The sequence below is a fragment of the Phycomyces blakesleeanus genome (assembly GCF_001638985.1).
Source record: "Phycomyces blakesleeanus NRRL 1555(-) unplaced genomic scaffold PHYBLscaffold_8, whole genome shotgun sequence".
NCBI lineage: Eukaryota > Fungi > Mucoromycota > Mucoromycetes > Mucorales > Phycomycetaceae > Phycomyces > Phycomyces blakesleeanus.
The window spans coordinates 163,176-184,064 of record NW_017265141.1 but is presented as its reverse complement, the minus strand read 5'-3'; the positions used below and the strand labels follow the sequence as shown (position 1 = coordinate 184,064).

General features: G+C 36.4%; 6 protein-coding genes across 6 annotated transcripts; 4 read left to right on the top strand and 2 right to left on the bottom strand.

The window, feature by feature from the left end:
* Positions 1-687: 687 nt before the first annotated feature.
* Positions 688-5,689, top strand: PHYBLDRAFT_95946 (hypothetical protein; the record flags this gene model as incomplete). The annotated part of the gene is made up of 7 exons (XM_018443932.1): positions 688-841; positions 918-1,618; positions 1,724-4,142; positions 4,209-4,537; positions 4,599-4,975; positions 5,068-5,239; positions 5,324-5,689. Coding segments are annotated over 7 exons (4,518 nt in total), but the record flags the coding sequence as incomplete, so codon positions are not given.
* Positions 5,690-7,715: 2,026 nt separating this feature from the next.
* Positions 7,716-8,225, bottom strand: PHYBLDRAFT_61279 (hypothetical protein; the record flags this gene model as incomplete). Its single annotated transcript, XM_018440782.1, has 1 exon — positions 7,716-8,225. One exon carries the CDS (start codon positions 8,223-8,225, stop codon positions 7,716-7,718), a length of 510 nt encoding a protein of 169 aa, XP_018292705.1.
* A 3,746-nt stretch (positions 8,226-11,971) lies between these two features.
* On the top strand, positions 11,972-14,667 carry PHYBLDRAFT_61280 (hypothetical protein; the record flags this gene model as incomplete). The annotated part of the gene is made up of 5 exons (XM_018440783.1): positions 11,972-12,041; positions 12,098-12,117; positions 12,154-12,279; positions 12,908-13,594; positions 13,711-14,667. 5 exons carry the CDS (start codon positions 11,972-11,974, stop codon positions 14,665-14,667), a joined length of 1,860 nt encoding a protein of 619 aa, XP_018292704.1.
* A 1,095-nt stretch (positions 14,668-15,762) lies between these two features.
* PHYBLDRAFT_158473 (hypothetical protein) lies at positions 15,763-16,654 on the top strand. Its single transcript, XM_018433793.1, has 2 exons — positions 15,763-15,942; positions 15,997-16,654. Exons 1-2 carry the CDS (start codon positions 15,910-15,912, stop codon positions 16,543-16,545), a joined length of 582 nt encoding a protein of 193 aa, XP_018292703.1. The 5' UTR covers positions 15,763-15,909; the 3' UTR covers positions 16,546-16,654.
* PHYBLDRAFT_144037 (hypothetical protein) lies at positions 16,647-17,819 on the bottom strand (the record flags this gene model as incomplete). Its single annotated transcript, XM_018431132.1, has 6 exons — positions 16,647-16,948; positions 17,051-17,191; positions 17,285-17,371; positions 17,460-17,534; positions 17,645-17,729; positions 17,793-17,819. The coding sequence occupies 6 exons, from the start codon at positions 17,817-17,819 to the stop codon at positions 16,647-16,649; spliced, it is 717 nt and encodes a 238-aa protein (XP_018292702.1).
* Positions 17,820-18,031: 212 nt separating this feature from the next.
* Positions 18,032-19,953, top strand: PHYBLDRAFT_61283 (hypothetical protein; the record flags this gene model as incomplete). The annotated part of the gene is made up of 7 exons (XM_018440784.1): positions 18,032-18,091; positions 18,151-18,276; positions 18,418-18,557; positions 18,702-18,806; positions 18,908-19,094; positions 19,158-19,545; positions 19,640-19,953. The coding sequence occupies 7 exons, from the start codon at positions 18,032-18,034 to the stop codon at positions 19,951-19,953; spliced, it is 1,320 nt and encodes a 439-aa protein (XP_018292701.1).
* Between the last annotated feature and the right edge of the window lie 936 nt (positions 19,954-20,889).

The following is a 20,889-nucleotide window of genomic DNA, read 5'->3' as shown; positions in this document are numbered from 1 at the left end:
GTGTAGATAAACAAGAGCTTTATGTACTTCAATGGCTAGCTCAAGTCGAACGCGAATGCAAAACCATAAACATTGTAAGCACTTCTTCACGCACAAACTATTTCTCTCTCCCTTTAATCGAGACTTTTTTTTTTATTCTGATGCTTTCCTACGTAGGACACATTGAAGAAGGCTCAGCCTTTGTTAGAAAAAACGCTTCTAAAGTTAATCTCTCTGGCCACTGCAAAACCCCGTCGTCCTATACGCTTCCTCATCGGGAGATGCTTTGTTCTTTTATATACACGAGGAGATACACGATCCCTCTTCGATACTGTCACTGCGCTCCACAGCCTTGTTGGAGCAAGTAAAAATATAGATAAAGAGACAAGAATGTAAGATATATATAGTGACAAAGAGAAAAGAGAATGAAAAGAGAATGAATTTTTTTATGCGTGTGTCTACAGAGCTGCGATTGCAACTATTGGCGCTATTATGGGTGCAGTAGGAAGCAAGGTGAGAGTTATGCAATTAGAGAAGTTTCAAAATGGATAAAAACTTAATCTATTATATCTTAGATTCTATCTCTATTTGCAGAGACGGCCAACATTTTGCTCAAGGTGATCAAGACTAGTAACGTAAGTAAATATTAATATGGACTGTCACTTGGCTTTTCTCTAAATTTTGCTGTTTGTTCATTAGCATCCACTCATACTACGCTTAGAGGCAATCAATACCTTCACTCTCTTACTCAAGGGTGCTGGTAAAGCTTCTACGGAGTCAATCTTGAAAGAACTTACCAAGCACCTCAAGAATGGACTCGTCGACAAGGCTCTTGTGATGAGGGTTTCATCTGCTCAGGTATGTAAAACCTACACATATGAATATAAATATAAATATATATATACTAATTCAATCCTTGGCACAACAGTGTATGCAAGCCGTAATTCAGCATGGAAAACAAACTTTTACTGTTCACGACGTTGAGGTTCTTTTGCAGACATTTTTCAAATCATTCGATAACGCAACATTTCCTGTCAGGCGTGCAGTATCTTCATTGTGTGCCACACTTCTGGTATTTACTCAAAGCATATCAACAGTTGATCCCAACAAGCCTACAATAAAATACGCGACTACTGGCGAGGATAATTCTCCGGTGCAAACGGAAGCGCAAGTAGTACGAGCCGATGCCAAATTGATGACAACAGAGGAAATGTTTGGTCAACTATCGACTCATTACAATCGACAAAATTCATCCAGAGAGTTGAAGATTGGACTTGTGGAGACATATGCCACTCTATTTGTTTTGCTTGGAACTGATTTTGTCGAATCTCATTATGGAGTCATCGTAAAGCATGTTTTGACCGAATTACTAGACAGCACTGATAAAGCTGTTAACCCCGCAGAGAGTGCCTTCACTCGTTCCCAAGTATATTTTCTGCTTCACAACACTATAGGAAAAAGGCTTTTGAGTGAGCAAAGTCAAGCCAATGCGATTAGATTGTTAGTTACAGATTGGGTCAAGTCTTGGCCGCCTCTTCTACCAAACCAGGAACCGCCCAATAAACATGCCTTGATCTGTGCAGCAAATTTGATATCGTCTCTTGTGTGCGAACTAGAGGGAGCAGTTAGTTCGGTGCAGGTAATAATTATATATATAATATGGCAGTAATCGAGATAAGTTCTAATTCGTGTGCGTGTGCGTGTGCGTGTGCGTGTGCGTGTGCGTGTGTGTTTGTGGGTCTAGGATGTTCTTGTTGAACCTCTGTTTACTTTATTAACCCACCCAAGCTTCTCGGTACAAATGGCAGCTGTTTGGGCAATTCGATGTGTGTGTTATTCTGCTCCAGCGAATCTTCCTTATCTACTACCAAAAGCTCTAAATCTCTTGGAGAAGAATCTCGCCAATCTCGCCAATCCAAACTCTAAAACAAAAGTATATCGCCGGACTATAGCATATGCACATACGGCTGCGGCAATAATGAGTGTCTTTCCGTCTAGACCTATATATACCTCTTTCGAATTAAGCGCACGAGCCATGTCTCTTGCAAACCAGCTCCTCAAAAATACCAACAAAGATCAAAAAATTGCAAGTGTTCAGATACAGGTTGCTTGGACCCTTGTTGGTTCTCTTATGGGACTTGGTCCAAATCTTGTAAAGTTGCATCTGCCACAACTGCTTCTCTTGTGGAAGATGGCACTACCAAAGCCAACTGGTAAAGAAGCCAACTCTATTCGCTCTGAGCCTGAATGGTCTTTTCTGTTCCACACACGCGAATGTGCTACAGGCTCGATCTACAGCTTCCTTGAACACAATAGCCAAAGTTTAGTTACACTCGACATTGCAAAACGTATCTCTGCTCTTTTGAATAATACACTCGCCTTCCTTGCAACAACTCCAGCCACATTTGCGGCATCGAGTGTCTCTGCCTGTTTACCTTATCCCGCACGACTCACAGACCAATATTATGCTTTGAGACGCCGTATCTTCCAGTGCTTTGTTACCATTAGACCCATGTTGACAACTTATGAAGCATCGCTCACCAGTCTTCTTCGGAACTCTATGAGTGTATTTACCGAACTCGACAAGATAGCACCTTCTTCTGGTGCTCTTAATCAGGTATCAGCAAGTGTGCCTGGTCAGTTTGTTAGTGTGTGGAGTTCAACCGACGGACATGGATATGGTGTCACAAGCAAGATGCAAGGATATCGAGTGGATGTGGCTGTACAAGCAGAAGAACGCAACGATGACAATAATAGCGGGAAAGAGTGGGTGACAAAGGATCGTTTCCAGAAAATAGAAGAATTATTGGAACGACCCATTATTGGATCTGCTGAACTTGACTCGATCTATGTTTACACCACGTTTCATTCTGACGATAAGATTGATATCCCTCGTCCTGTGTCCCCATCAACTTCTTATATTGATTCCAGTATCGAGCTGTTTGCGACCCTATTTCCTAGCCAGCCCCCGCCCGTGCAAGAGTCGACCTTTGAACATATTGCCAAAGTAGTTAAGGATAGTCGTCTCGAAAAGAATTCACCTCGACGAGCCGCCGTTCTTGTGAACGTGGTGGTGGCGCTTTTGGGTGCATTTAAAAACATGATGTTTTACGCAAAGAAGAAAAAGATGGCACCAGGAGAAAGTATTGCAAGTGGTCGTGCAACACAGCTCGTTCAGGAAATCTTGATGGAGGCAGTAGTCCATCCAGAACCTTATCTGCGCAATGCTGCTAGTGAGACAATTGGACGACTAACTGCAATAGTGGGTGGGTCTTTTGTGGCATCTCAAATGCAGCAGCTTGTCGATTTGGTTGTAACCAATCGAGATCCAGATGTCCGAGCAGGAAGTGCATTGGCAATTGGATACATCTACAGTCATGTGGGAGGCATGGCTGCCGCTGTGCACCTAAAGACAATCGTGGGCATTCTCTTATCTCTCAGCAGTGACCCGCATCCGGTTGTTCATGCTTGGGCTCTCGAGGCTATGGCAATGACTGTAAGCGCAGCTGGACTAATGTTCTCAGGCTATGTAAACAGCACACTTGGAATGGTAGCCAAACTTTATTTGAGTGAGACACATGAACCAGGAAGTGGATCAACGGCGGTATCTAATGCTGGAATGAGTGTTGGTTTCACTGCCTATCAAGAGTTTGGGCGCATAATTTACGAGTTGATCGGAACGCTGGGTCCAGAGTTGCAGTCATCTTCAAAAGTCAGAGAGCTTTGCATCAATATGGTCGAAGAGTTGAAGCTCGAGCCCGATGAACGCGTAAATGTGGAGGCCATTAGATGTATTCAACATTTTTTGATGTTTGCTCCTCACCATGTGGACACAAAGGAACTTGTTCCATATCTCCAATCTCAAATTACCAGCCTACATATCCCTCTCAAGAAAGCAGCCGTCACTTGTCTTTACCAACTAGTTCAGCGAGATGCTGAAGCTGTATTCAAAGCAGCCCTGCCCGGCCTCGACAATGAGTTGTTTAAGATGCTTGACACAGATCCCAATCTATCTGATGTCAAAAATGTGATTCGGAGCTGGCTCAAAGACACGGCTGTAAACGATCCCTCTATATGGGTCAATATCACCAAACGTATTATGACAGGATCGTCCGGAAATGGACCATCTAATCCGGCCAGGGATGCAGTAAAGCAGAAATCAAGTAACAGCAATGATGGTGAAGATGATTTCGATGACTACGGAGATGACGGTGATGGATTTGAAGAAGAGGAGGACAATGCGGACATCCCTACTTCTGTGGCCGATGCATCCGTAATACCAGCAAAGTTGTCTATCAATGTCGAGATCCCACCTCGCTGGAGAACCCAGCTTTTTGCACTTCAATGCTTACACAAGACAATTGAGCTGATTTCTGCAAGTGGTATACGCGAGCATTTTGATTTGATCTTAGCACGCAAGCGTCGTCAGCAGGCCGGTATTGGAGATTACCTTGTTTTTCGTGTTCCAGATTTGATCCGCCTGTCGTTCACAGCCGCGACAGCTCATGTAAATGAGCTACGTCTGGCTGGTATTGGCCTCTTGAGGATGGTGATTGAGGTAAGAATTTGTTGTCGTGGAACTTAATTTTTTCTTTTCTCTATTAACTATATTTGAATAGAAATTTGCTATGACTGAGGATGCTGATCTTGAAGGAATGCTTCTGTTGGAACAATACGCGGCACAGATCGGTGCAGCATTGACTCCTGCTTTTGGACCTGACTCTTCTTCAGAAATCGTGTCTGCAGCTGTGCGTGTATGCGCTATCTATGTTGGTAGTGGAATTGTTAAGGATCTCTACCAATTAGGTAGAGTACTGAAACTATTGACTTCTGCGCTTGACAAATGCAAAGATGAGTCTAAGCTTGTTGGGGTTGGAGAAGTAAAAGATCTCAGTCCACACGCATCTGTAATGGTAAAGCTGTCGGTGCTTAATGCCTGGGCAGAACTCCAAGTGTCGAGTCAGAAGCAAGATTATTTGAAACAAATTTTACAGCCGTGAGTTAAAAACTGATTGGTTTTATAGAGAAACAAAAAAGATAATGTACTCACACAAACGCGTATATGCATATTGTTTTGTTTAATTGTAGAAATATTGCTGTGTTGAGTCCTCTTTGGTTGCAAGCTCTTCAGAGTTATGCCCGCATTCGGTTGGAGTCTGATATCGTAGCTTTGTCAAGTAGTTCAGAGGGAATACAAGCATCAGCAAATGGTGGATTTGAATCCATGTATTCTGCAGCAACCAAGGAAGTTGTTCTTCCTGTGAGTAATCTTTAAATCGCTCTTATAATTAGAAACTTTTTGCGCATATATATATATATATATATTAACTTGGATATTTTGCAGCTGTACCGTAGATCATGGCTCAAGATTATGGAAGCGGTTGCTACACTTATTGAAACACACGAACCTTCCATGATCAGTGCACTTGAACATAGTCCTGATTCTGCAAACTCTGAATCCAAACCATCCAATCTATTCTATATCTTATTCGGTCTTTGTATCGAAAGTCTTTCGCGTATATCCAGTTCCAGCAATGGCAGATCTAATGCTCCGACAATGATAATCTGCCTCAACGGTCTCAAGACACTTATACAACCAACACTGGCGGGAAATGAGTTTGTTCCCAAGGCAGTATTTTTGGAACTTATGAACGTGTTTGATCGTTTGATCCAAACTGAAGGTTATCGAGTACAGCTCATTATTATCGAAATTGTCCAACGACTGATAGAGAACTATGGTATCGATTACTTGTGCGATGATTTGAACAGTACTGTGTAAGTCAAGTTTTCTGTATATATGTATACACATAAAGAAAAAGGGTACAATCGCACGAATAGCTTCTTATTTTGGTGATAGCGAGACCGAGGCAGTCGATAGTGCTTTGGACCCTGATGTGTTTCCTTCTACGGCAAAACTGTACTATGTTCTTCGGCTTTTGATCAACGTATTCTTGCAGAACATACCTTCTCTTTCGAGCAAACCAACAGGAATAAGTAAGTGCAAAATAGTATTCCTTGAATTGGAAAGCTTGCCATCATACTTTACTTGTCATTCTTATTTCTTTTATACGTATTAGAAACAAATCCAAAAGAAAACATGACCATTTTGTTGGGTCCTTCTCTAGATGCCTTGACCAAATTGGTTGGGATCACACCTACAGGTTACAAAGTAGATCTTTTGGCGATCTGTTTTTATATATTCTCAGGTGAGGTTGATATATATTTGTGTGTGTTTTGATGTTTCATTTGATCAGATAAAACTAAACTAAGCTAAAATTACAACTACAACTACAACTACAACTACAACTACAACTACAACTCTTACTACTGTAGAAACTTTGAATAATGAAAAGTTCGAGGCCCTTCTGGCACCTCGTGTACTTGTTTCCCTCAAGACCATGTTTTATCAGTTTGAATCGGACTTGACTCCAAAAGACAGCAAGGCCTTATCTCGTGTGATCTGTGCCATGAATCATTCATTGCTTGATGGTCTGTTAAGGTAATTTGATGCGTTCAACTTTGGCCAATTTTTGTTTTTTTTTTCTTTGTCTTTTTCTTCTTTATACTGATATATTTGGGTACACAAGTGATAAAAAATTATCAGTGTCCGTCAAGAAGAACAAGTTACTTGCTGCAATGTTAATTATTACTGGTTGCCCTGAAGCAAGTCTGGCTGACGGAGATGGACGTGGAGTATTTGTAAAAACACTCAAAGAGGGCTTGGATTCTGATTTGACTGAGGTAAATTTACAATATAATTTAATCTAATTTAGTTAAAATATTTTTTTATAATATATATTTATATTTACTGATTATTGTTATTGCTAAAATCATCAAATTGTAGATTGCCATGACCGCGCACCAGTGCCTGAGAACTCTTATATCTTTACCCGACAAAAAAAGCAGCTCTCCCGCATTGCTTGGATTAGGAAGATCGACTGTGAGCACCCTTGTACCTCATGTGGTGACTCATGCTCTTTCCTTTAAGTTTTCCAATGAGAATATTGAAAAGGATAAGGCTCGTGCTGGCTTATTAGAAGAAGACATCAAGACCCTGATTACATTGCCAAACTGTGTACCAGAAGAACAAAGTAAGATTTCTATTGCTGTTACTATTTGTGATATCAAACTGACAAAAAAAAATTACTATTGGCACTTCTTTTACAGGACAACCGATTCTGAGTGTAATATTGCCTACACTTGCGGCAATGTTGGACACACCGCCATTTGAAGATAATCTGTCTCCGATTCACACAATAACAATGCCCCATCTACTGGCACTAGCAACGAGTATGCCACATGCCTTTAGAGGTGCTGTCACAGATCTACCTGAACATGTGCGTATGAAACTTGAGGCGTCTGTGAGATACAGTGTTGTGGCAAGTCAACAGAAGCAGCAAGAAATTCAACGACAAGAACTTCAGAAACAAGCCATAAGTTCTGAAGATACAAAGCAACCTACTATTCATCTAAAGACAAACTTTGGAAACTTTTAATATATATTTTTAATATATTATTCCTTATTATTACTTACTTACTTACTTACTACTACTACTACTACTACTACTACTACTACTACTACTACTACTACTACTACTACTATTAATACTGTTAATACTAAACAAAACAAAACAAAACAAGAAAATACAACTATATTATTTTTACAACATCAACAATAGTAATTCTTTGAAGCAATGGTATAGTAATGAGTAATTTGGGTATTATATTATAGCAATTCAAAACAGTACGAGACTCGTCCAGCCCATCTCACGATCTTCCCAATCAATGCCATGCAATTGAATAAGTATACCTCCTTTTGTTTGGCCATCTTCCTCAAATTGGTATTCTATCCAACAGGGCATACGTGACTTTCCTCCTCCGCCCTTTCGGTCTGGTTCGCCATGCAAGGCAACGATCTCATGGGCTTCCATTGTGGCAGTCAATCCACATGGATAGCTATGACCTGTGAATGGTTGAAATCCATCGCGGGTGTGACCATTGTATATGTCTATGGAATCTAGATTCAATGTGGTACTATTGTCTGGTTGTTTTGTAGGTTTGAAGCAGAATGAGAGACCGAGTGTGTGATATGAATAGTAGGTACAGTCGCTGAATGACTTGATGGTCGGTTCCGGGACAAGGTTTCCGCTTGGTACGACCGTTGTGAGGTAAGCGTGGAAGGCCTCTGCAGCGGGCGGAAGACCTATTAAGGAATAAGCGTCATACGATTGAAGTTGAATAGGCATAGTAAAAAATAAAAATTAGAAATAAAAGGAGCAAAACTAATTAAAACTCTGAGCTATAAAAAAATATTCATGGCTGTTGCAATCAAACAACAACAACAACAAAGAAAACAACAACAGTGACCACAGCCACCTTGTTTGACCTAGACTTTTGTTTTAATTTTTTTTCTTTGTGTCATGAAGAGTTGTACAGAAAGGCTGTGTATATGAATAATAATAATAAAAGTTACATCATCAATATATATATATATATATGTGAGTGTGCGTGTGTGTGTATGCATGTACGCATGTATGCGTGTATGCGTTTATGCGTGTACGTGTACGCGTACGTGTACGTGTACGTGTACGTGTGCGTGTGCGTGTGCGTGTGTGTGATTGAAAATTATAGAAATATCCATTATCATTATGATTATCATTATATGGGTGAGAATTGAGACAGTATGAAACGCGAAAATAACATTTATACATAGTATTATGATTATGATTATTAAAGAGGAAAAATTAATGTAACCAGATCGGCTAAAATAGCTGTTTACAATGTTTGAACAGCTAATATTATCTTTGTGTTTGAAGTCTGTACCAAGGTTTGACTGTATGATCGATAGTAACACTAATTATTGGCTCTGTAAATCATGTCAAAGATGAATAATGATATATTTGGTTTTTGTTTTGATTTGATTTGGGAAAAATTCAATATTAATCAAGTAGAGTATATGTATATATATATATATATATATATATATTTAAGGCTGGCCTTGACTTGTCACTCTTTATAGCCTTGCATTTGTCCGTATTACAAAGACATGTGGATTTCAGTAGGTGAGACAGAATCTTATCCTATTTTCAGTGTAGCAAGGTAACTCTTGGGGGTTTTTTTTTTGTGTCGAGTAAATTTGAGTGTAAAATATGAGTACAAATTATAGAACCTTTGTATATTTTGTATATAGAAATCATTATGTATTTTATTTTGTCTTTATTTGTTTTTTGTTTTTTGGTTGTATAAATATGTTTAAGCATAAGCATATTTGATTTGGTTTGATTTTATTTTATTTGTTTTATTTTACTAAAACCCCATGATTTCTGGCTTCTGTACTACTGATTCCTTGTTTTGATAACCGTTTTTAGAATTATCTATAAACCCAAAAGGGACTTGTGATTAACTATCAAACTGTTGCAGAATTTTAATTTATTAATTATTAAAATACGCGCACACATTACATACATTACTAGTTTCTTAGCTCATGATAACCCCTCTTTTTTTTTTGCTAAGCAAATCAAGTCAAATAAAATAGGCGTACTATGTATTATAAGCCTTGTTTAACGCACAGGGCAACTGGTCTGTTTTATATGGATCTTATTTAAAACACGTATATAAAATAAAATAAAAAATTATTTAAATTTCTTAGAAGCTGGATCTATTGATTTGTTTCTTGATTTTCTTTGGCTTTAGATGGCCTTATGCTTTTTGATATGCACATAGGCACGAGTATAGTCCAGTTTAGGTAGAATTAAACGGGTGAAATGGCTGGTCAGTGAACGTGGCAAGGACCAGTTTAAAGCGATAGATTGACTCTCTTATATTTCAAAATAGCTATTATTTAGATACACAACCACATCGGTTTTTTTCCTTTTAAAGACAATTACAATGAGTCCAAGAGAATGGACGTACATTCAAATAGAACATCAAATAAGTTGCGATGACTATAATAGAAAAAGAACGTATTTTTCTTATTTATTTATTTTACATTTAGGTATGTGTATATAGACGTGTATTTGTTTGGATAGAATATGGCCTGTGTTTTACCTTGACTTGATAGCCATGCTATCCAACAAGTCTTTAGTAAGAATTATATGTATTGTTGATTTCAAATCTCTATCTATACCTATTTCCCCACAAAATTATCCCAAAATCTATCTCTAATAAATTCATTATATAAATGTAAATGCAAATGTAAAATGCAAATGCAAATGCAAATGCAAATGTAAAAAAAAAAAGGAAAAAAAAATGCGAATTCAAAGTCACGACCAATTTTTTTTTCTATCCTATTCTATTTATTTTATTTTTGTGTCCGAGTCGGACTGTATGACATGCTTAAAATGAGCGGGAAAACAAGCACTGTGGTTCGGTGAGAAGCAGAAGAAGAAAAAAAATGTGAGAGACAGACAGAGAGAGAGAGAGAGAGAGATTTTGGTTGGGTGCACAAGCTTTTGATACCCTACGGTCGGTAACATGATAGTAACGTGCCTTTTTTCATACTAGAAAAAGTCAAGGCTTTATTCAGTAACACAATAGGCGAGAAGATAGTTCAAGACATTCAATAATCTTCACATATTCAATTCCACAATTTTTGCTGGTGGGCAGGTTAGCATGAGTGGTGACACCAGGAGAAAGCATGTCTTTGGCTGCTTGCGATTGGCAATGTTTCAGTGCCAAGGTTTAAAATCCATATCAAAAAAGAAAAAAAGAAAAAATGGTATGGAATCATTTATATTACATACAATACTATCATAAGCTCACATCTCACATCTCACACTCCACGACCCACATACCAACCTCCAATCCACTCATCTCAACTCAACTCAACTCAACTCACAAAACTCACTCGTACAAAAAAAAATAAAAAAATAAAAAAAATAGTGAACAAGCGAACGAACGAACGAACGAGAGAGAGAGAATTGTTCAAATACTAGAGATTGCCAAAAAAAAAAGCAGCTTGTCAATTTTCTCTTTCTCTTTCTTTTTTCTCCTCTTCTTCTCCTTCTTCTCCTCCTTCTTCTCCTTTTCTTCCTCTACCTCTTCTTCCTCTTCTTCCTTACATATATATATATAAATATACATATACGTATATTCATATTTATATCTATATATCTATATCTATATATCGTATACCTTTTTCTTTTATCTCTTTGTTTAAGAAATAATAATAATAATAATAATAATACTTCTTTACGAGTAAATCCAAAAACAAAACAAAAAAAAAACAAAAAAAAAACACCAGAGAATTCGTTTCACTCAAAAAGGGGAACCAATAGGTGGATATCGATATTATACGCATACAAATATATACAGATATAAAGAAAAAAATATATGTGTATAGATACAAGTATATATCTTATTTTGCACTTTATATATTTTAACTATTGTCACCATTATCTGTAAGTAACCTAAAAAAAATTATACTCATTAAATATCAAAATAGTTTGCATTAAAAGCGATAAAAAAATCTTTAATTATATATACATATATACATATATATACATATGTGTACATTTCACTGCGATAATTATATATATATATTAATTATAACACCAAAGACCTCTTCTAATTCTTACTCTTACTCTTATACATTATTATTTTTACTCTTATTCTTATATACATATATATCTATATATTGTAATATCCATAAACAAGCAGAACTAGACGCACAAGATTCTGTCTATCTAGGTACCGTTACTCTCATTGTTAACTATATATATGTACATACAAATATATATATATATACTTTCATAACAATAAGAAATAATAGTGATAAGGATAAGGATAATGATAATGATAGCAGTAGTAATAATAATTAAGTATAATTTATTATAACACTATTTACTCATTCTCATTCTCATTCATCAGTTAGGAATCCTCGACATTACCCATCAGAAATCAAGTTTCAACCCATTCCTTTGCAGAAACCCAGAAGAAAACCCCATATTACTCTAAAAAATATATATTTTACTCCTGATCCCTGACGATCGCAATGTCAACTCACCAAGACTCTGAACCAAATAATATGACCGAACCCTCAAATGACTCTGAACAATTGGCAAGTCAATTTTCTCCCTCCTTTTATTTTATTCTCTAAATAATAATAATAATAAATTAGTAATTGATATGAATTTCCCTGTTATATTTTCTAATAATTATTCTCTTATTTATTAGCTTCAGCCTCTTTATGATAGACTCCTCAGTCTGTCGTTTACAGAGAGTGTAAAGGCTATCGAACACTGTCGCGATCTGTGCGCTCAATTTGGATTTACTGTAAAACAAGAAGCAAGTACACATCGGGTAAGCGAACAACCATTCAGTTTCTTTTTCCTTTTTCTTTTGTGTTGCGAGTTGCTATTCCTTCTTCAGTCCAAGACACATGCCACATGTATTTTTTTCTCTCTCTCTTTCTCTATTTATTTATTTCTTCCCGAGGTCACCAAAGAATATATATATATATATGTATACAACAATTACATATACATTACACTATATAAATGCATCATCTCACTGCAAACAAAATCAAATCAAATCAAATCAAATCAAATCATATTGATTCAAATCAAATCAAATCATATTGATTCAAATCAAATTGATTTATTGATTGATCGAGCAACCTTGGATTTCCCACACCATCAAAAATCTTATATCCTGTTTTCAAAAGCACACTTTATCTCTAGTAAAGCTTTTTCTTTTTCTCAACTAACTAACAAACAAACAAAATATTGGTTGATTTGTTTGTTTTATGCGTTTTTTTTCTTTGTATTTTCGTATATTTGCATATTTACGTAAATTGCTATCTTACCTTTTTATCTATTTACTCTAATTTTATCTTTTCGTTTGTTTTTTTTTATTATTATTTTTTACGAAAACAAAAATATATATTTATACAATACAAAAACAAACAAACTCTTATTTTTTACTATAGAACATTTACGTTTATTGCTCGCGTGAAGGTGTCCCAGATTCACTGCGTAAACGAGGAGCAACTCCTCAGCGTAAACGACCTTCAAAAAGATGCGATTGTAGATGGCGTGTTGTATTGTACGAAAAAGAAGGACGATGGGAATTCCGAAAATCTCAGAATCCAGATGCGGCAAAACACAATCATGAGCTGATGCGACCTGATGAAATCGAGAGAAACTGGCCAAAGGCTGTCATTGATATGATCTGTGAACTCGCCAGACAAAGGCTCACGACCCAAGAAATCCGTACTGCTGTCAAGGATCAGTTCACAACAATCAGTTGGAACGAACGACGATTCTACAATCGCTTATCTGAAGAAAGACAAAAGATCAAACATCGGGAAGCAGCCACTAGAGCGCGTAATTTGACAGAACTGTGGACAAAAGTGTGCATGGCGGCAGCTGGAAACGAGGAACTTTCGCGTTTTGTTGAAACAGAAGCAACAAAGATCCTCGCAACTATATGTCAGACTATCCAACTAGAACCAGATACCCTCAGGCCACCTACCGAAATAGCCGAAGAAACCGTCGAGCTGCTTGCGGTAGTAAACCCTACTCCGGTAGAGAATGATGAGCCAGAGGGAAGTAATCGGGCTGGTAACCGTACAGGAGAAAATAATGCAAGGGGGCGCCGTGCTACAAGCCAACAGGTAAACTATATTTGGAATATTCACAATGGGTAGAAAATGGAGAATGTTACTATTATCATTGTTGTTGCTGTTGTTATTATTGGGTAGTAAGCTTACAGTTTCGTGTCTTGAACTAGTTGCCTGTAGATTCAGAAGATAACACCCGGCCACCAGAAAATCCGCCATCAAGTGTAAAGACCAACAGACAGGGATCAGGCACAAATACAACAAAACCACCAGAAGCACCAAAAGGGTATACCTCTGTCATTGTCCCTCGACACACCTACTTTGTGAAACTACACAGCCTGCGTACAATTGGTGAGCTTAATATTGCCCGCAATTCTATAGTAGCACGCGAGGGTTCGACCGCAGATGAATCAGGTTCAGAGACTGTGAGTCCTGCAAGGAGAGTATTAAAGAGGACAAGAGACGGTACTTTGGTTGACCAGACACCTGGACCTGCAGATGCACTACACGCTCTTCAGCAACAACAGCAACAGCAACACACCTTTTTGGCCGGAACACACCCACACAGAGCGCACCCGATGCCCCCAGCCCCTGTTCCACAGACTATGCACCAAGGCCCTTCCTCTTCATCTCAAGCGCCCTTTGTATACCATCCCACATATGACAGCCACGGAATGCCTATAGGAGCACCTCTTCCTAACTATGTCCACTCAACCTTTTACCACCACACAATGCCTCCTCAGGCACCCAACAATGGGTATACACCAAACTCTGACCTAAACTTTCATTTTAATACATCACATGGTCCAATGATGAGACAACATCCACAGGCCGGAAACAGTAACAGTGGTGGCAGTGGCAGTGGCAGTGGCAGTGGAAGTGGAAGTGGGAGCGGGAGTGGCAGTGGCAGTGGAAGTGGAAATGGTGGCGGTTCTTCATCAAATGATAACCGTGAACAGCATGGACCTCACTCTGGACTTCAACCAAACAATATGATACAAGGCAAAGCTCCTAGCTCTACTCCTACTCCTACTCCTTCTGCTCCTCCGTCTAATATATCAAATCAACCTCACCATCATGCCATTCAGACCTTGACTATTATACACCATCAACCCCCAACTCAATAGAGTTTATTAAGCGGGAACGACGACCTCAAGAAGAAGAATAAGAAAAAAAAACAAAAACAAAAACAAAAAACGCTCACACACTACCCTACCCTACCCTACCCCACTTTACTCCACTCCATTCCACATCACACCATATCACTTCACATCACACCACTCCACTCCACGCCACGCCACAAACTACTCACTTACACAAAAGCTAAAACCAAAGCCAAAACCAAACCAAAAAAAAGGGCAATTTTTATTGTATTTATGATTTTGATAATTTAAGTTTCAATATGGAAAAATGGACACCATTTTCTTTTCTTTTCTTTTACTTTTTTTTCTTTTTTCTTTTTTCTATTTTTTTATAGTATATTTTTCTTTAATTTTAAAATAATAATATTTTTTCGATTTTCGTTTTGTTCTTTTACTTATTTTATTTTTATTTTATATTTTTCCTTCAAATAATACAGAGTATGTACCATTAAATAGAAACGCACAGATATAAATATTGCTCGACTTTTTAATTATTATAATTTTGTATTTTGATGTATATATATATATATATATACAGGCATGTATATATTGTATTTTTCTCTTCTTTCTTATGTCAGTAATTTTACACACGCATATAAATATCTAATAATTAACTTGTATTTATATATTTATGTATATATGTATCTCTCTCTCTCTCTGTATGTGAATTCTTGAGTTATTTTAAGCTGTCTTGGCATTGATATTTCTTATTGTTATTATTACTATTATTTCAATGATTAATGACTTATCAATTCAACATACAATTTTTTATTATTCATTCAAATTTTTGAAATTTTATGTAATTATTTGAGTATCTTGAATATTGTGAGTACTTCTTTATTAAACTAATACATAGATATATAATTAGTATAATATATAAAAGTAATTTAAAATAATTAAAAAAAGGGTAGCATTGAATACATTGTAAATGTATATAATTGTTATTTATTAAAGCATAAATTTACTACAATCATTCAATACACATAAAAACAATATTTCCTTTTACAGAGTTTCCTTGTCACGCGTTTATAATCCTTTGTTCACAATGTCTCTACAATCCATAACATCATGACTGATACAGATTCACAAAGCCATCTCTCAGTCTTTCCTTTTGAAATTGTAGCAAACATCCTCCGATATTCATCCACTAGAGACCTTCTTGTAATTGGTCAGGCAAACTCATGGTATCGAACAATAGCATCTTTCACCTTGAGAGAAAGGATTCGCATGTCTGAATCTGCAGACCGACAATTAATTCATGTAACAATATTCAGAACAGTAAAGAATTAAGAAATCTGATTCTAAATTTTGAAGGTCAATGCTTTTGCCAATGACGAAATTGCCAATACATCTACCAACTCGGATAGTAGTTGTGAGATGCACATGAGAGGAGTCTTTTCAAGCATAGATTCTTTCAGTCTTCGTATCTCTTACAGCACACAGAGCGTTATTGACGGCTATGCCGGGCCAAAAGACTCACCTGAGCCAGTTGTGATGGAAGTACCCTGCAATAAAACCACCAATCTAGAGTTCTCGACATCCTACGCTATGATGAAGCCGAATTGGAAACAGATTGAAAACTTTGTAGATACTGATACGGGTCATGTGAGCTGTAGTACTCTTCTCGACCAAGTCCATGGCTCTAACTCGCAAGACACTCGGATCGTTCTTGATGGTGGAATGATCATTCACTGCCAAGTCAGAAATCAGAGCCAATCCACCGCCTTGACTGAAACTAATCAAACTCCAATCTCGATCGAATTTACAACAATCGAAGTGCCTGTTGGCTGGTGGTTAAATAACAAGGAAAGCTTTACCAATGCCAACCAACAAATGTGTGGATCAGAATTCATATTCTGGTAAAAACAATAATAATAGCAATATTCTATCGATTGTTTTGTGAAAAGTAGTTCCCAAGACCATATATATAAAAATACATAAACTTTACAGTATTTCTACAATTCTTACTCCCACTTCTCTCTCCGTACAAATTTATTCCAATCATCCAACAAGGACTTTTGCATTAATTCTACAGTATGCCTTTGCTCCTTTGTTGCCTTTGACCCATATGGTTCAAAATCCGGATCGTCGTATTTTGCAATTGCGTTTGCGACATCGTTTAAGGACCATTCTAATGTTGTCTCTTGAAATACGGTCGAAAGCGAAACTTGGTAGAAACCAAGCTTTTGTGTAAAAAGATCAATGCTTGGCTGATTGGTCAAGGAAATCTTTGCATGGAACGTATTTAGGCCAAGATCAGTAATGCCTTTTTTTTTAAAAATATATATATATACATATTAATTAACAAATTATATACATTTTTTTTCTTATAAAAAAAATACCCTCTATTCTAAAATTATGCAATTACCATAGCTCATCATCATCTTTAATGCTTCTAATCCACGTCCACTACGACGATATGCGTCTTCTGCGATCATAATCTCAATTTCTCCAAAGGTTGGGTCATTATCAGGATCGTTAAGAAATATATTGACATCTCCAATCATAACTTTATAATAATTATAGAAGAAGAAGTATATGTGTCAGTTGTTTATAGCCGAGAATATATATATATATATATTTAGAAAAAAAATTGACTTACTTGCGTTCTTTTTGACTTCATCAGCAGACATTTCACTGAGGGTCAAAGGGGATGTTTTAGGTAATGCAAGTAAGATAAATGTACACTCTGTTCGGATACACATACGTCCAATATTAACATAATTATTTATGGCCACAGATAAATATTCGGAGGAGTAATAAAGAAGCATACTTACTTTCTTCATCGACATGCCACGATTGTTGCATTTCATATTCTTCATCGAGACTCAATGGTTCAGAAGCTGTCATTTCTATAACATAAAAATTATAGATTTATTCATTTGCCCTGAACCACATTATTACTGTTATTATTATTATAGTTTAAATGTTTTGTAATTTTACACTATTTTATTTTTTTTACCTTGCAGGAATGGTGACTTCATCCATTCATGATACTGAAGCACATGTTCTTTTTTATAAGGCACAAGTACTGTTCTCTGGCCGATCTATTAAGGGACTTTTATTTTTTAGAGAATCTTTTAGACGCACATTTCATTCTGATTCCTTACCAGCACCAGATTCTCGTTCTGCTTCATTATGCTAATGACAGAAAAGGAATGAAAAAAGAGAGAGAGAGACAGGACAAGAGGGAGGAGAGAATGTGACGGTGGTCAAGTATTTAACAATAGAAAAGAGCTTGAATAAAACCAAATTCGAACAATAAGCAAAATAAAATAATATATATGTATATATATATATAACGGATTCATCTACCGCAATAAGAAATATACATATATACATTGTAGGAATGGAACATTACACTCCCGTTGACTACCCATCAAACAAAGATTACGATAGAGTTACACATGTAAACTTCCAACATCCAAAAGAGAATTGAGAGAGAATCTAATTCAACATGACATTCAGGACACCATCACTACTCTCATTGTCAAGAATGTCCCACTTTCTGTAACTGCATCCGTAGACCAAGCGTCTAATTATTTTAGTCAATATCCCACTCTGGATATTCGGTTGATGCAAGGTCCTGCAATGGTAATACATATATACATGTATATATATATATATAATACAAAAAGTCGAAAATAAGCATTTGGCGAGGAGCTTTTTTTTTGACGGTTGCCCTTTTTCTCTCTCTACTTCTTTATCTTTCTATATCTCCTTGGATATGTTTAGAGAGGAGTTGCTTTCCTTGATTTTGCTGATCGGAGCACGGCCGCACGCGTCTATCAGCAATTGCAAGGTTTAACTAATGGACCAGATACAAAGCCACTTGTAGTCGAATATGCCACCCCTCATCCAAAGAGGGCATCCCAGTAAGAATACACTACTCTTGTAGATTATATATATATATATATGTATATATATATATGCATAAAAATTAATACAAATATAATAATAATAGTAACAACAACAGCAGAAGTAGTAAATTTACTCAAATGTTGTGTTCTTTGTTTTAGATCTCGAGTGAATCAAGACACTGGCATTCAATCTACACTTCCGGTCAACAATATCTCACAAAAAGATGTAGAAACCAAACCTGAACCTGTTGCGCCTACTCTTGGGTAGGTAAATTTTGATTCATTTGTGGATTTACATATCTTGACTCGACTTAACCTTTTATTTTTCGCTTGTTGATTATTATTAAATACACATATGCCTATAGTCTTAATTATCCCCCCAATCCACATCTTTGTTACCGATATCCTGATCCAACTCCCGAGATTTTATCTAATATTATGCACGCAATTGGATCTGTTCCTCGATTGTATGTTCAAGTGCTTCATTTGATGAACAAGATGAATCTTCCTCCGCCGTTCAAACCTGTTGATCGTGATTCGATCCCAAGTCTTGTAAGTATGTGTGTGTGTATGTATACGTATATGTATATGATGTCTTAATTAGTTGTTTAATAGCTTAAACGGAAGCACAGTGAGATGCTTGCTAGTGATGAATCCGAACTTGAATCTGACGGTAGCTCAGATGATGAAGCTTCGCGAAGATTGATAGAGAAAAAGGCACGTCAAAGACAAATTGCAGTCAAAGAACAAAAGAAAGCTCTCCGGCGTACAGAGACAAAGTCGGTTGCCGAGCCTGTTGCAGAAGAAGCCAAGGATAGAGACACCAAGCGAATTAAAATTGTCCTTCACAATGATCTGGATATCCAACCCATACAAGAAGCCAAAAAAGACCAAGAACAACAAGAACAACAAGAACAAGAACCAATTGAGGATGATAATACTGTTTCGAAAAATAATTTCTACAGCTTGGACTATATACAATCAAATCGTCTACCCTCTCAAGGTAATAATAATAGTAGAGATATAAAGCTTTATACTCGTACACACATAAAAAATGTTTTATTCACACAAATATACTATTATTAATATTATTGTAGAATTAAAAGAACTGGCTGCCTTTAAGAATCATAGTCCAGGTGAAGTATCTAATAAGCTGTACATCAAGAACTTGGCAAAGGATGTCCAAGAAGATGATTTGGAGAGATTATTTGGTCAGTTTGTCCTGGAGGCTGATGGGAAATATACTCCGGGTAAGCTTGGTATTCAGCTTATGAAAACTGGTCGCCTAAAAGGACAGGCTTTTGTGAGCTTTCCTAGCCCGCTCAGTGCTCAATCTGCGCTTGAATCAACCCATGGATTCTTACTACATGACAAGCCAATAGCAGTCAAATTCAGCAAATCATCGGCGTGACTCTTTTTTTAATAGAAAAAGAAAAAGAAGAAATTTTTTTTTCTCCTTTCCTCTCTGTAAAATTAAATAATTTTTTTTTTTGGAATTGTGTATAAAAGGCCACCAATTTTTGCTTGATTTTTTATTTCTTTCTTTCTTTGTTCTACAACAAGATTAACAGTATAAATTATTTATATTGATGTTTTATTAAGTTTCAAAAAAAAGGTAAGAAAACGTTTCAATATTAGCATTTTATTTTTCCATACCCTTTTCCTTTTTCCCCCAATTTTTTTTTGGCATAACATGATGCACAACATTTTTGGTCCCGAATTTTATACATTTCCGATATCACATTCTTATCTTTAAGATGTGGGCTATCCAGGTGAACAATCTCTGAAGATGTCAAAAAAAAATCACCCTTCTTTCACAATTTTCTATTATTTTCTTTATAATTTTTCATTACATTGAATATAATGCTAATCCGTGAATTATTCTATCAACAATAGGTAAATATAAAGAAGCACGACCAATGGGCCTTGTTATATTAGAAAACAATTTCAATAATAAAAACAAATCAATAAAAAATTTTCATAAAACAAACTCCAGACTTCATTCACCTCTTTATATTTATTGTGTTTTGTCTCGTGAATTATTTTCTAAAGCATAAAAGATTGTAATACTCTGAAGTTTTTAAGGAAAAACTAAAATATTGAGTGTATTTGAGGGTTTGAGGGTTGATAAGAAAGACCCTTTATGGTCAATTCTTATAGCTAATTTAACGTCTAGCGTCTATACATATTTACTTTATTATAAACTCATATTAAATGATATTTTGTAATTTTGTTATTTTTTGTGTTTATTGTTGTTGGTTGTGGTTTTTTAGATACAAACAATAAGTGAAAGAAAAAATAAAATAAAAGAATAAACAAAAAAAAAACAAAAAAAAAATAATAAAAA